Consider the following 16,278-nt stretch of genomic DNA (forward strand, 5'->3'; position numbering starts at 1 on the left):
GTTATCTATGCCTAACTGTCGCCTGAGACATGTTTAGTTTTGGCTGTTGAAAATAATGAAATAACAACGATAGTTGTCTTACCTCTATCCTCACTTTGATCCAAACACATATGGCGAGGATTTTGACGACAACAGATACAAGGAAGCCAATCAAGGTCTGTAAAAACAGAGTAACAATTACACAATGGACCGGGCCCAAGTAAATTAGGCACGCACAAAAATATAGGGTATTGCGCAGGAACCATAGAATAAGGAGACAATTGCACAATCGACCTGAGCAAGGATAAAGTAGGAATAAACAAAAGGATGGCAGGGGTCGTGGGGATGAACCATGGTTATGGCACTAATTTCTTAATAGGATATATTTTCATTTTTACTGTTGTTCAAGAAAAATTGAAAGAATTATTATTATCATGAGGAATTACTTCCTGTTTTGCTCACCATTATATAAAATGTTGGTAGACGAAATATTGCCGACAAACAAGCAAATCCAAACAGCAAGAAAGTCACACAGCCCATGATTACCAAGTAATTGGATAAGGCAAGCATCCAGAAGAACAAGCTACTCCCGCTTACATATACATGGACGAATAGGTGTTGGATATCCTTGTGGCCAAATACGTTGTCGAACTTAAGTATAGCCCCCGTTATCAGGATACCCAAGGAAACCAGCTACATAAGAAAATAACAGATGTACATACATATTCAACTGTGCAGTTATACTATTGCAGATTGCGTCTGTCTTTATCAAATTAAATGAAAAGTAGTTAATCACATCCAACTATAAGTGGTATTCAAATTCCATATATTCATATATATCTTTACACGACCTCATGAACTACCGACCTAATTTACATCTCGTCAGCATGGCTATTGTGATACCATCGTCAAACATATATTTCCCACGTGTTATATAGAACAATCACAACTTGAACATATTCATATTTCATTTTTGAACAGATTTTTCGTTTTTATTTCGCAGTACCAAAATCTTATCACAGTCCCTGCCACTTCTCGGGCTCTGACCACTGTGTCCATCTATTGTCGGATTCAGAGCACTGTCTCTTACTGTAATTGACCATATTACTATCTCGTTATTGTCGTCAAAGCATAGTGCTATTCTGTATTTGGCGCCAGATGTACAGAACCAAGCTGTCATCTGTGACGAAAATTAAGCCAGAAATCTGTAAGCAGTTTATTCCATGGACAATATATACAATATTTACAGAACCCCATTAAAATAATCAATGATTACTTACAAATCCTGTTACAAGAACGCAGACTAATGCCACTACTTTCTTCTTCCTGAAATAAACGAATCATGTTTGGTTTGATGTTATATCCTCTCGGTATAACAAAACCTGGGAAATAGCATCTGTATTCTACAATACCACCTCTAGGTCATGAACGGATCATTTTATTGCTAGTGTTTGCGGTAAGAATTTCATACTTCCTGAAACAAAACACCTCCATCAAGTACAAGTTTCTAGTATTAAACAATGCATTAATTGACTGATGGAAATAAAGATGACTGGATTGTTTTGGGACAAGGTCACCTTAAAATAGTGTTATTTAAGTTATTTCCAGTAAAATCCAAATTCGTTCGCTTCAGCAGTTCCACCACATCAATGCAATAATTGCACAACCGCATTACACTTGTAAATTAAATCTGGTTGTATATGGGAATTTATGTATTAGGAAAAATGTTTTTGGTGTTCTGTGAAAATCACCACTAAAATATAAATATTCTAACTTTCAAGCATTTTCCTGTCAATATTGTTTGTTGTTTGATACATTTTTTATTTTTAAACTCGCCTAACATACATATCAAACCTTAAATCCGCTAGCATAATGACGCTTTCTAAAGGGAAAGGACGACTGCATGATGCAGTTTAATAATTTAACATATTAGTAATTAAACTCCATCATGCAGTTGTTCAATACATTTGTATTGTGCGTTCTTTCAAGACGTCGTACTGTTTAGTTGCTTATTATCTCTCTTCAAGACATACTTATACTGATACATTTGCAAAACATGAACAAAATGTAAGAACATAGCTGCAGCATATAGGATCATCTGTCCCTAAACAAGGGTTTTGTGAATGGAAAGTCTGTTTAAAACACAGTGACCTTGACCCTCGACAGGTGTCGTTCGTGCCCAATATGGAACTCTAATATTTCTATGTACTAAACACACCCACCAATACAGCTTCTAAAGTGATGACAGGACGGAAAGACGGGGCTAGATTCAATACATTCCCGCCTAAATGAGCAGGGGTGTAGTCTAAGTGATTCTATTTAGTTTAACGATTCACAAGGAACGTATTTCGTTGTATCATACGGGCTTAATTATTTAATATTCCGATCAAATGTTCCTGTAATAATTACCGAGAACCAATTATAATATTTAATATTTATAAGAGAATATTCACACACACACACACACACACACAAACACCCTCTCTCTCTCTCTCTCTCTCTCTCTCTCTCTCTCTCTCTCACACACACACACACACACACACACACACACACATATATATATTTGACGGAATATTAAATTGATGATAATTTTAGAATGTTTATCATAGGAGGATATCAATTGGATTGTTTTGGCAGTTTAATTTGTTGAACAACTTAACTTACTTAAATTAAGATCTTTAAATAATTACTTGGAACGTACACGACTGAACTATTAATTGCCACATATTGTTGGAATTTTGTTTTGAGAATTAAATTGGCTTGGTTGTTTACTAGAAAAAGAAGTTTAAGTAGTACTTCACTTCCTCAAAATTAACAGGAAGAACGCGCTAACTATTAAGGACAAATTTGACAAATATATAAACATAAATAAGCATTCATATCAGGGCATTCGTTATGGTTGTAGTTTACAAATTATTAAACTATCTTAGAGAAATCTTTCAACATCAAAATCATTACAGACTGACCTTCTCAGTTGGTTAAGAGTGACAGAGAACGGCATTCCATCACCTGTCTGATTGTCCTTGGTGAACAGGTATCCTATTGCATAGACCTGTCACAACATATAAAAGAACTTGTAAGTACACATTTTAACATTTAGTTTTCAACAGAGGCTGTTTGATTATCAGAGATATGACCAACATCAAGTCAGTTCAGTTGGCACAAATAATTGACACGATTTACATACTTATCTTACACCTTAATAATATCTTGCTCCATTTTCTTCATATCTTTTACCCACATAATATATTTGCTATATAAGAAACCACAAACCTATATCAGAATAATTACATATTGTCTGAGAGATATCGTTATCGCATTGCCAACCAAGTAACAGGAGATCAGAACAGAAAACATTTACTAAAACAGAAAACACCATCGGTCTCAGTTAATTAAATGTGAATTATCATTCTTGTCTCATATTTATACATTAAAATATATGTACAACAATAATTACACAGTGTAGACGTTGTCAGAGAGCGGTCCATTTCATTCATAGTAACTCATTTACAAGTGCAGCGCAACATCGGTTTTTAAAGTAGAGAAGACTATCTTCCCAAGCTACAAATATGGTAGATTAAATATCAACTTTAATAGAAACAAGCATCAATAAGGTTATACTAAACACATATATAAACTATGTCGCCATTAAGACACGATTGATACTTACTTTAGAAAGAATAGCTATCCCGAACAGAACAGCCACAGCCACCTGATATTTGTAGATTTCGTCCGCCAATTTCTCCTGGCAAACCTTGAAATAAATCATAAGAGCTTCAATATAAATTTGACAAATATACATGTAATTATTTCAATCCAATTAAAACAAACATTTGTACTTTTATTAAAACAAAAGTGTCAACGGATACATTAAGAAAACGTTCTTCTGTAACAAAAACAATAAGGGGAATGTCCAGACCAGGAACGACTAACCTCTTGAACGATATCGCCTGTTGCCACTGTGACTCCAACGTAGTTTAAGTTAGAGTTGACAGGGGTTCTTTCGTATAGACACTGCTCTGGTACTCCAGCACTTAATGGCATACTGGTAAACCACAGGCCATAGATCCTACAGCATTTAAACTAGAAAACGCACAAACCATTAACAAATATTTGTATGTAGGTTATGAAAATTAACAGGTTCGAGATAGAACGTAACGAGCAGTTAAAGTGTTCTGTAATACAGCATTCATAGTTCAATCAAATGTGACAACGCATCAAGTTATGTGTTATTTCTTTTGAATAAATTAAAGTATGCTGGTATGTTGGTGACATCGAAAATGCCGGGCGGAGAAAGAAACATATCATTAAGAAAGGACAGAATGAATCACAATGCAAGAAGGAAGAGAGACAGACAATACAATTAGAGCGAAATATTTCGGCAAAACACTAAGGAGAGCGAGACAAAGTAGCAAGGCCAGCTCATTGAGGATAGTTGTAACGATAATTTAGAGTGTAAAGTTGCAGGAAGGGCAATAGAGAAGACAATCAGGAATGATAGTAGCGGAAGTAATTTACTGAGAACGTTGGCGAAGACAATACAGAGGAAGGGCACTTGTAAAGATAATGATAAATCATGGGGTATTGGTGGGGGGCTTTGGTGACGGCAATGCAGTCACAACTGTGGCAAAAACAGTTCAGGGAGGTCAGTGGCAAAGACAATTCAATTAGGCAGTGTCGACAATTCAGAGAGGACAATGGTCAAGACCATTCAGGAACGACAATGGCGAAGGCAACTTAAGAAGGACAAATGTTAAGACAAGTGACCTACTTTAATAGTAGAAGTCTTATTTCTGTGAATCAAACCAATTACTTACAGTGACAAAAAGGGCTCTCCATGAATTTGTGTAATAATCTCCGCTGTCATAGGTACTATCGTACCCCAAAAATTCTTTATAAAGCTGAAACTCCATCAAAGCACGTACCTGCATATAAAGTAGACGTTTTCAATATTTTGACTTCTTTATTTGGTTGGAGGAATAGAAATAATGATAACAACGGGTACAGTTGAACTCTATGATAGATTATTGACCTAAATCTATCCAACGATAACATTACACTTGGTTTCATGAATGAATTCCACTGAAAGAAATAGACTATAAGATCGGTTATATAGGTACTTACTCCGTACAACATAATGGACCAGAAGACCAACGCTGTTATGTTAACCACAATCATAGTGAAATAAAGGAGTCGGGCCTGCAACATATTTACAATATTGCATAGTATGAGGATTTATATAAACATAAGCATCGTGTCGCTATGATTTAAGAAGAGGAATTCGTTAAACGATAACTAAAATGTAAAACGCCACAGGATTAATGTTGTAGAAGTTTGTTGGAAGAAAAAGGGATATTTTCTCGACGTAAGAGAAAACAAAGACTTATTTTAATGCATATGAGTACCGCGTAGTCATTTCCACGGTCGTGCAATACTCTAACATTTACAACATGGGTCCAGGACAGCTTCAGGACATGACATCTAAATTTACAACATCGGGTCACGAAGCCCCGGGACATGACATGGAAATTCACATCATCAGGCCATGACAGCTTCAGGACATGACAAGGAAGGCTACAACATCGGGTCATGTTAGAGTGAAGTCTTGGCATAGATAATGATAACAATGGATCTTGTTCATTTGTAACAATCGTTTAAAACATGTTGAGCAAAACTCATACAACGCCAAAACCGGGGTAAGGAGTGATGTGATCGGATATTGAAGAATTGGTCCATGTGCGTCTATTTTTTCTATAATCCAATACTTTGGTCTTCTGCTGGTTGTGTTATAACAACATTTATTTTGTTGACAGAGCTTGAAAAGAAAAAAACACATTGTTTGTATCAACATTCCCACCGCTGTTCAGCTCAGTGGCACCAGTGGAAATGAATAAGTTTTACCAATGTGTTTTATTTAACATGGCAGTTATGATGGCAAACTTGGATTCAGACCTGATTGAAAAATAGGAACACATGGTCAGTATCATCATGTTTACATTCGATGGCAGACGGCGGATGATGCACGCTTTATGTTTCTGATTATATTAACACTTCAGGGTCAGATGACATCAAACTTAGCGACAGCACTACCCAATACAAAACACCACACAGCTAACTCAGAGAACACAGCATGTATGATTGGTATTTTAAGCAATGCCAAATTTACAGCACACATCAAAATAAGTTTATAAATTCGATAACAGACTACAGTATAATCTTTGTTAAGCAAATGTATATTATGCTTCACGATATATATTTACGATATAATGCAGTAACTTTATCAAAGTATTGCAAGAGGTACATATCCAGTATTCAACTCACAACATTAATCTTTGATTTCGTTTTGAAACAAATGATGTTTAATGCTAGAGAACAAGTTCCTGTGTTGAAAACGCCAGTGGTAATCATAGTTATACCCAGCCCAAGCATCAGGTCAGGAAGGTACATGTTGTAGAAGCGTAGATTTCCAAACAGGGGAGTGAGATAGCTGTTCGAAACAAAGTCACTCCGTAGCGTAACAACTCCAGCGACAATCAGGCCAAGCCCAGCCATCTAAAACAAATAATATAGGTTATTAGTTGAGAATTTAAAACTGCGTCTTCATGTATGACTGCGATCACATGACTTACATTTTCTGTGACTGATCATATAACTAACCATATGTGCTATTGTAATCACATGACTAACAGTATCTATGACTGCAATCACGTGCCTTACCTATCTATGATTGTAATCACATGACTTACCGTATCTATGACTGTTATTATGGCGAAGATGACTTTGCCTTTGTTCCTGGAGAGAAAACAAAATAGAGTCAACACGATGAATCAACTACAGTCGAGCTTTGTTATTTCGAAGTCGGCGAGACTGTTTGAACACTTCGAGTTATCCGAATATTCTATTTAAGTGAGAACGATTGATTGTTTGGTGAAAATTTTGACCGAGACAGACGAAATACTCGAATTGAATGGGATCTTTCAGTTATACGAGTTTGAGATAACGAGGTTTGGCTGTAATTTAAACATACTTCGGATAGGTATGATACTAAGTTGAGAATGTACAAATAAAATCAAGTGAATGTGCAATCATTTAAGGATGTAAAAGTGGACAACCTACGAATGTTTCAATACAAACAACTTCTTGAATAACTTCCAATGTCGTAATATTAATAACGATTCAGATCAAACGGAATTACCGATAATGCATATTAAAGACAACACAGTAGTGAGCTAACATTGAAAAACAACCTAAATTGTACAGCAGTGACATCGATGACAAAAAAACACAGGAGCCTGAAAACCTTTTGGTCCTAACATTAGCTAAAGGGACCCGATAATTTGTCGACCATTACATTTATCACAAGCATCAGAAGATCTGTTGGTCCTAACATTAACGACAGGGTCCATGAGAATCGTTTGGTCCTAATATTAAACACAAGGACCCGAGAATATGTTGGTCCTAACATTAACCACAAGGATCCTAGAATCTGTTGGTCCTAACATTAACCACAGGGTCCTGAGAATCTGCTGGTCCTAGCATTAACCACAGGGTCCTGAGAATCTGCTGGTCCTAACATTAACCACAGGGTCCTGAGAATCTGTTGGTCCTAACATTAACCACAAGGACCCTAGAATCTGTTGGTCCTAACATTAACCACAAGGACCCTAGAATCTGTCGGTCCTAACATTAACCCCAGGGTCCTGAGAATCTGTTGGTCCTAATATTAAACACAAGGACCCGAGAATATGTTGGTCCTAACATTAACCACAGGGTCCTGAGAATCTTCTGGTCCTACCATTAACCACAGGGTCCTGAGAATCTGCTGGTCCTAACATTAACCACAGGGTCCTGAGAATCTGTTGGTCCTAACATTAACCACAAGGACCCTAGGATCTGTCGGTCCTAACATTAACCCCAGGGTCCTGAGAATCTGTTGGTCCTAATATTAACGACAGGGTCCATGAGAATCGTTTGGTCCTAATATTAAACACAAGGACCCGAGAATATGTTGGTCCTAACATTAACCACAAGGATCCTAGAATCTGTTGATCCTAACATTAACCACAGGGTCCTGAGAATCGTTTGGTCCTAACATTAACACAAGGACCTGAGAAGAATATGTTGGTCCTAACATTAACCACCTAGAATCTGTTGATCCTAACATTAACCACAGGGTCCTGAGAATCTGCTGGTCCTAGCATTAACCACAGGGTCCTGAGAATCTGCTGATCCTAACATTAACCACAGGGTCCTGAGAATCTGCTGGTCCTATCATTAACCACCAGGACCCTAGAATCTGTCGGTCCTAACATTAACCCCAGGGTCCTGAGAATCTGTTGGTCCTAACATTAACCACGGGGTTCTGAGAATCTGTTTGTCCTAATATTAAACACAAGGACCCGAGAATATGTTGGTCCTAACATTAACCACGGGGTCCTGAGAATTCGCTGGTCCTAACATTAACCACAGGGTCCTGAGAATCTGCTGGTCCTAACATTAACCACAGGGTCCTGAGAATCTGCTGGTCCTAACATTAACCACAACGACCCTAGGATCTGTCGGTCCTAACATTAACCACAGAGTCCTGAGAATCTGTTGGTCCTAACATTGACCACAAGGACCCTAGGATCTGTCGGTCCTAACATTAACCCCAGGGTCCTGAGAATCTGTTGGTCCTAACATTAACCACAGGGTCCTGAGAATCTGCTGGTCCTAACATTAACCACGGGGTTCTGAGAATCTGTTGGTCCTAACATTAACCCCAGGGCCCTGAGAATCTTCTGGTCCTAGCATTAACCACAGGGTCCTGAGAATCTGCTGGTCCTAGCATTAACCCCAGGGTCCTGAGAATCTGTTGGTCCTAACATTAACCACAACGACCCTAGGATCTGTTGGTCCTAACATTAACCCCGGGGTCCTGAGAATCTGTTGGTCCTAACATTAACCACAGGGTCCTGAGAATCTGCTGGTCCTAACATTAACCATAGGGTCCTGAGAATCTGTTGGTCCTAACATTAACCACGGGGTTCTGAGAATCTGTTGGTCCTAATATTAATCACAAGGACCCGAGAATCTGTTGGTCCTAACATTAACCCCAGGGCCCGGAGAATCTTCTGGTCCTAGCATTAACCACAGGGTCCTGAGAATCTGCTGGTCCTAACATTAACCACAGGGTCCTGAGAATCTGTTGGTCCTAACATTAACCACAAGGACCCTAGAATCTGTCGGTCCTAACATTAACCCCAGGGTCCTGAGAATCTGTTGGTCCTAATATTAACCAAAAGGACCCTAGGATCTGTCGGTCCTAACATTATCCACAGAGTCCTGAGAATCTGCTGGTCCTAACATTAACCACAGGGTCCTGAGAATCTGTTGGTCCTAACATTAACCACAAGGACCCTAGAATCTGTCGGTCCTAACATTAACCCCAGGGTCCTGAGAATCTGTTGGTCCTAATATTAAACACAAGGACCCGAGAATCTGCTGGTCCTAACATTAACCTCAGGGTCCTGAGAATCTGCTGGTCCTAACATTAACCACAGGGTCCTGAGAATCTGTTGGTCCTAACATTAACCACAAGGACCCTAGGATCTGTCGGTCCTAACATTATCCCCAGGGTCCTGAGAATCTGTTTTTCCTAACATTATCCACAAGGACCTTAGGATCTGTCGGTCCTAACATTAACCCCGGGGTCCTGAGATCTGTCGGTCCTAACATTAACCACAGGGTCCTGAGAATCTGTTGGTCCTAACATTATCCACAAGGACCCTGGGATCTGTCGGTCCTAACATTAACCCCAGGGTCCTGAGAATCTGTTGGTCCTAATATTAAACACAAGGACCCGAGAATATGTTGGTCCTAACATTAACCACAGGGTCCTGAGAATTTGTTGGTCCTAGCATTAACCACATGGTCCTGAGAATTTGTCGGTCCTAACATTAACCCCAGGGTCCTGAGAATCTGTTGGTCCTAATATTAAACACAAGGACCCGAGAATATGTTGGTCCTAACATTAACCACAGGGTCCTGAGAATTTGTTGGTCCTAGCATTAACCACAGGGTCCTGAGAATTTGTTGGTCCTAACATTAACCACAGGGTCCTGAGAATCTGTCGGTCCTAACATTAACCACAGGGTCCTGAGAATCTGCTGGTCCTAACATTAACCACAGGGTCCTGAGAATCTGTCGGTCCTAACATTAACCACAGGGTCCTGATAATCTGCTGGTCCTAACATTAACCACAGGGTCCTGATAATCTGTTAGTCCTAACATTAACCACAGGGTCCTGAGAATCTGCTGGTCCTATGAGTGTAAGATACGCACATTTTCCAAGATCTTAAAACAAATTTGGCGAACTGTCGATACATGCCGGACGTGCACTTGGGTTTACTGTCCAGACGCTGGTAAGCCAATTCGGAGATCACGATACCTACAACCTGTAACACACCGGATACTTTGAATTACAGCAATATCGAAGAAAGGCCTTTTTTTAATTCACACTTTGTTCAAAATTAAATTCAATTTTAAGATGCCAGTTTGATACATTGTTTGCTACGTATTGTAGCGGGTACCTACAACACAACACATCAAGAAAAAGATGGATTTTTGTTTATTTTTTAAAAAAATGATGGGTACATGTATTCTATCCCGCGCTATTGTTCACTACATGTAAATCATAATATCACAATCTTTATTCAGTATTTCGATAAAACTAAATCTAAATTATATTTAAATATATGACATGCTCTACATTTGTTTGTTTGATTGCTTGTGTGTTTGTTTTATCTTCCTTTTTATATAAGACTTTGTCTATACTGTGCTACATGTATATCATACTTACATCTAGTATGATACTGCCAATAAATAGTGCGAAGAGTGACCATAAGTAGCCAGTCATAGGGCTGTAGTACTTGTGCCAGCATCCGACTGTGTAGGGAATACCAGAACAGAAGTTGTTCGAACCTGTCACCCCGCAACATTCCATCTACGGTTAAAATAGGATAAAGCATTAATCATGTACAATTCGAATTATTATTTGCAGGATAAAAACATAATAATCATCAATATATTTAATGTCTTGATCTTCGTTCCCTGATGTGATAGTTCGAACTTTGCAGAAATTTTAAAAACATTACCAAAACAATCTTTTTTTTTCTTCAATAAATGTTACAAGGCACGTGTTTTGAAAAAAAGATAGTAAATGTTCTTACCTTTACAAATAAAGCGTTCCAGGCTGCTTGAAGGTCAGGGTTGATCCAAATTGTATTGTAATATGAGTAGGAGGTTATAAAACTTTCCGTAATCCAAGTCGTTAACTGGAAATACAACATATACTTCAACATACAGACTCCAGTACATAACACTACAAACCAACTTACATCTCACGTACACTAAGGCATGAATTGTTTTTTTGCATATCAGGATCCTGTAAATTCACCAATTCATGTAGTAAGAAAAATCATTTGCAAGTATTTGGCGAGGTTAGACGCTGAATACGTGACGAGTTTCATTATACGTCCGTTCCAGATTTATCTTCTGAGTTTGAGATTACCGGAAAATTTTGGAAACATACAAGAGACGGTACACTGTGTCTTTGATGACTTGAAAGATGGCTGATTCATCGCGGACATGTCATCAGAACAATGTCAATTACAAAAAAAGAAATGGCCGCTGATTGGCTGTGCCATGGCATTATATCGAGTTATCATTGAATTGGGGACGGGCTACCTTGACCTTTTCGCATTCACCGGACTTTACAGACAGTTATTACAGTCAAGACGAAAAGTATTATATGCACTCATACCTTTATTGTTTCGACCTCAAGCAAAGCCATTACTATGTGTTATATGATGTAGATGGATTGTTCTTTTGTAATAGCACTAAAAAAGGCTGGCTTCTTTTATAACGACAAGAGAAAAAATATTTCCAATAACTCAAACCGCACGCTTACTTACATTTTGAACAAAAGTCGACACAACATAGTTTGAACCACGATGAAAGTTTTGGTAACATAATATTAGATAAAAATATAACATGCCGTGTTTGTTTGTATGTGTAAACGAAAATAAAGTCCTTGTAACTCATGCGAAAAAATAAAAATGTCACATATCGAAAATACTTCCCACACACGGCCGACATTGACAACATGGTAGGGGAAATGATTAAAAGTTACTTTCTGTTTCGCAATGATTGATGCGAGACGTTGCTCGGCCCCCAAATCCAAAGCCACCGAAAGTCATGGTGTACTGTTTCATGTACTTTTCAAACTTGCCCCCGGACCGGATGTATGATTGTGTTTATCACATAATTTACGTACTTTAGAAAATAAACAAAGACATTATACTTAGGTTAAAGAATTCTCTAAATAAATTGTATTGAACTGAACATTATGTAATATTCCAATTAATGTAACGCTTTCTCACCCCGTTGAGTAGAATAGAGGTAAACACAAGTAACCCGATGTCAGTAATGAGGACAAGTGTAAGGAAACCGGTATACTGTAACACAAGAAGGGAATGTTCATTAACATATATACAAGGTTTATTTTGACACAGTAAGGCGTATTCATAAACATTCATACGATCCTGTGTACTGTAATACAGGCAGGGGTGTTCTCTTACACAAAACGGGGTACAATGAACAATATCACAATATCATAAAGGTTGTCATAAACAATATCATAAAGGGGTGTCATAAACAATATCATAAAGGGGTGTCATAAACAATATCATTAAGGGGTGTCATAAACAATATCATTAAGGGGTGTCATAAACAATATCATAAAGGGGTGTCATAAACAATATCATAAAGGGGTGTCATAAACAATATCATAAAGGGGTGTCATAAACAATATTAGAAAAGTGTATCATAAACAAACTACAATGGGTATGCTAAACAACATCACAATAAAGTACAACACAAAATTCAGAATCGCATATTTTCTGAAACAGTTAAGTTTTATTTCTATGGTTCTTTAGAATACTTACCAGTAAGACGAGAAGTTTGTTCCTGCATAGTACACCTAGCAGTCCGAGGACTCCGAAGATGGAATGGAGAGGTAACATTACAAATATAGTAAAGGTCACACCTTCGGAAAGGTCTCCCATGGGGAGTCCAAAGATTGAAAACTGGTTAAAGACCAGCTTCGTCCCTTGGTCCAGCACGCCCTCGCGTCCCCACATTAGGGACACGGTCACTATGTACGCCACGCCTACACCCTGAATGTCATGAACATTTCATCAGATTTATGCCTTGATCTAGACAGATTTTAAATAGACCGATAGTGTATAATTTGTGCTTAGTACAAGGGAGGTAAGTCATACTGGAACAATGGACATTGCAATAAATTGACAAAACGATTTACAAATATAATTTTACTAGTTTTGCTTGTAAAGTAAACAAAGTACTTATTCGAGAAGATACAATATGAGATGATAAGATTAGCGATTATATCACTTTTTCAATATCGACAGAACTTTTGACCAATCAAATTTGATTCATTTCTCAGTTTTTCCATGAACTGTGGAAGGTAAAAAGCGAATCATTTAAAAAAAAAAAAAGAAACAATCTGTATGATCTGCCATTTTGTTATTACGGGAAGGCAAGCGTGCGATTCAGCATGAAGTTTCAAGACCTAAGTACCTCATACATGTATGTTTACCCAGCAGACTTTATTTGATTTAACCAAGGATAATGTACCTTCGTTATATCCTTTATTTAAACAAAACGAACTGTAATTTATTTCGAAGTAAGATGGACCTTACTTTCAAATTGAAATTTATAGAACTATCATTTTCCCCTACCTCACCACTCTATCGTGCAATTAAAAAAAATTGGTTGTGATGTTTTGGCAAAATCTTTAAATGTATTAATTCATACTTTCGCTTTTCAATGTTAAATATTTAGAGATAAGAATAATTCCAATAATTTCAAAAATACCAACCTTGGCTAATGTTGTGCATACCAAAAGAGCGTGCACTATCCTGGTGGATCTACCTTTGGTTGATGGGTTGTAATACACGATCGTCATGGTGTCATCTGTTTACATCTATAATAAATAGGGACATGTCTGTTTACATCTATAAGTAATAGGGGCGTGCCTGTTTACATCTATATGTAATAGGGACATGTCTGTTTACATCTATAAGTAATAGGGACGTGTCTGTTTATATCTATAAGTAATAGGGACGTGTCTGTTTACATATATATGTAATAGGGACATGTCTGTTTACATCTATAAGTAATAGGGACGTGTCTGTTTACATCTATAAGTAATAGGGACGTGTCTGTTTACATCTATATGTAATAGGAACGTGTCTGTTTACATCTATAAGTAATAGGGACGTGTCTGTTTACATCTATAAGTAATAGGGACGTGTTTGTTTTCATCAATAAATAATAGGGACGTGTCTAAGTAATAGGGACTTGTCTGTTTACATCTATATGTAATAGGGGCGTGTCTGTTTACATCTATATGTAATAGGGACGTGTCTGTTTACATCTATAAGTAATAGGGACGTGTCTGTTTACATCTATAAGTAATAGGGACGTGTCTGTTTACATCTATAAGTAATAGGGACGTGTCTGTTTACATCTATAAGTAATAGGGACGTGTCTGTTTACATCTATAAGTAATAGGGACGTGTCTGTTTACATCTATAAGTAATAGGGACGTGTCTGTTTACATCTATAAGTAATAGGGACGTGTTTGTTTTCATCAATAAATAATAGGGACGTGTCTAAGTAATAGGGACTTGTCTGTTTACATCTATATGTAATAGGGGCGTGTCTGTTTACATCTATATGTAATAGGGACGTGTCTGTTTACATCTATAAGTAATAGGGACGTGTCTGTTTACATCTATAAGTAATAGGGACGTGTCTGTTTACATCTATAAGTAATAGGGACGTGTCTGTTTACATCTATAAGTAATAGGGACGTGTCTGTTTACATCTATAAGTAATAGGGACGTGTCTGTTTACATCTATAAGTAATAGGGACGTGTCTGTTTACATCTATAAGTAATAGGGACGTGTTTGTTTTCATCAATAAATAATAGGGACGTGTCTAAGTAATAGGGACTTGTCTGTTTACATCTATATGTAATAGGGGCGTGTCTGTTAACATCTGTATGTTATAGTGACGTGTCTAAGTAATAGGGGCGTGTCTGTTAACATTTATAAGTAAAGGCGATGTGTCTAAGTAATAGGGGCGTGTCTGTTTACATCGATATGTAATAGGGACGTGCCCGTTTACATCTATATGTAATAGGGACGTGTCTGTTTACATCTATAAGTAAAAGTGACGTGTCTGTTTACATCTATAAGTAATAGTGACGTGTCTGTTTACATCTATAAGTAAAAGTGACGTGTCTGTTTACATCTATAAGTAATAGGGACGTGTCTGTTTACATCTATAAGTAATAGGGACGTGTCTGTTTACATCTATAAGTAATAGGGACGTGTCTGTTTACATCTATAAGTAATAGGGACGTGTTTGTTTTCATCAATAAATAATATGGACGTGTCTAAGTAATAGGGACTTGTCTGTTTACATCTATATGTAATAGGGGCGTGTCTGTTAACATCTGTATGTTATAGTGACGTGTCTAAGTAATAGGGACGTGTCTGTTAACATTTATAAGTAAAGGCGATGTGTCTAAGTAATAGGGGCGTGTCTGTTAACATTTTTAAGTAAAGGCGATGTGTCTAAGTAATAGGGGCGTGTCTGTTTACATCTATATGTAATAGGGACGTGCCCGTTTACATCTATATGTAATAGGGACGTGTCCGTTTACATCTATATGTAATAGGGACGTGTCTGTTTACATCTATAAGTAAAAGTGACGTGTCTGTTTACATCTATAAGTAATAGTGACGTGTCTGTTTACATCTATAAGTAAAAGTGACGTGTCTGTTTACATCTATAAGTAATAGGGACGTGTCTGTTTACATCTATAAGTAATAGGGACGTGTCTGTTTACATCTATAAGTAATAGGGACGTGTCTGTTTACATCTATAAGTAATAGGGACGTGTCTGTTTACATCTATAAGTAATAGGGACGTGTTTGTTTTCATCAATAAATAATAGGGACGTGTCTAAGTAATAGGGACTTGTCTGTTTACATCTATATGTAATAGGGGCGTGTCTGTTAACATCTGTATGTTATAGTGACGTGTCTAAGTAATAGGGACGTGTCTGTTAACATTTATAAGTAAAGGCGATGTGTCTAAGTAATAGGGGCGTGTCTGTTAACATTTATAAGTAAAGGCGATGTGTCTAAGTAATAGGGGCGTGT

The 16,278-nt window shown here is 37.5% G+C and overlaps 1 protein-coding gene across 1 annotated transcript in view; it reads right to left on the reverse strand.

Moving 5' to 3' along the window:
* The window catches only part of LOC132553314 (uncharacterized), a 31,716-nt gene that overhangs the window by 10,117 nt on the left and 5,321 nt on the right, over positions 1-16,278 (reverse strand). The window contains exons 3-18 of the mRNA XM_060217549.1: positions 13,922-14,026; positions 12,966-13,196; positions 12,402-12,476; positions 11,190-11,294; positions 10,820-10,963; positions 10,303-10,415; positions 6,726-6,771; positions 6,301-6,531; positions 5,104-5,178; positions 4,797-4,904; positions 3,913-4,062; positions 3,650-3,733; positions 2,946-3,031; positions 1,260-1,305; positions 442-672; positions 83-157 (exon numbers count right to left, since the gene is read on the reverse strand). Of these exons, the coding sequence (XP_060073532.1) occupies positions 83-157; positions 442-672; positions 1,260-1,305; positions 2,946-3,031; positions 3,650-3,733; positions 3,913-4,062; positions 4,797-4,904; positions 5,104-5,178; positions 6,301-6,531; positions 6,726-6,771; positions 10,303-10,415; positions 10,820-10,963; positions 11,190-11,294; positions 12,402-12,476; positions 12,966-13,196; positions 13,922-14,008 (1,887 nt within the window). The 5' untranslated portion in view covers positions 14,009-14,026. The remainder of the gene's footprint in view (positions 1-82; positions 158-441; positions 673-1,259; positions 1,306-2,945; positions 3,032-3,649; positions 3,734-3,912; positions 4,063-4,796; positions 4,905-5,103; positions 5,179-6,300; positions 6,532-6,725; positions 6,772-10,302; positions 10,416-10,819; positions 10,964-11,189; positions 11,295-12,401; positions 12,477-12,965; positions 13,197-13,921; positions 14,027-16,278) is intronic.

The sequence above is a fragment of the Ylistrum balloti genome, unplaced genomic scaffold (genome assembly GCF_031769215.1).
Source record: "Ylistrum balloti isolate Yb309-2 unplaced genomic scaffold, AGI_CSIRO_Ybal_v1 Utg370316, whole genome shotgun sequence".
Lineage (NCBI taxonomy): Eukaryota > Metazoa > Mollusca > Bivalvia > Pectinida > Pectinidae > Ylistrum > Ylistrum balloti.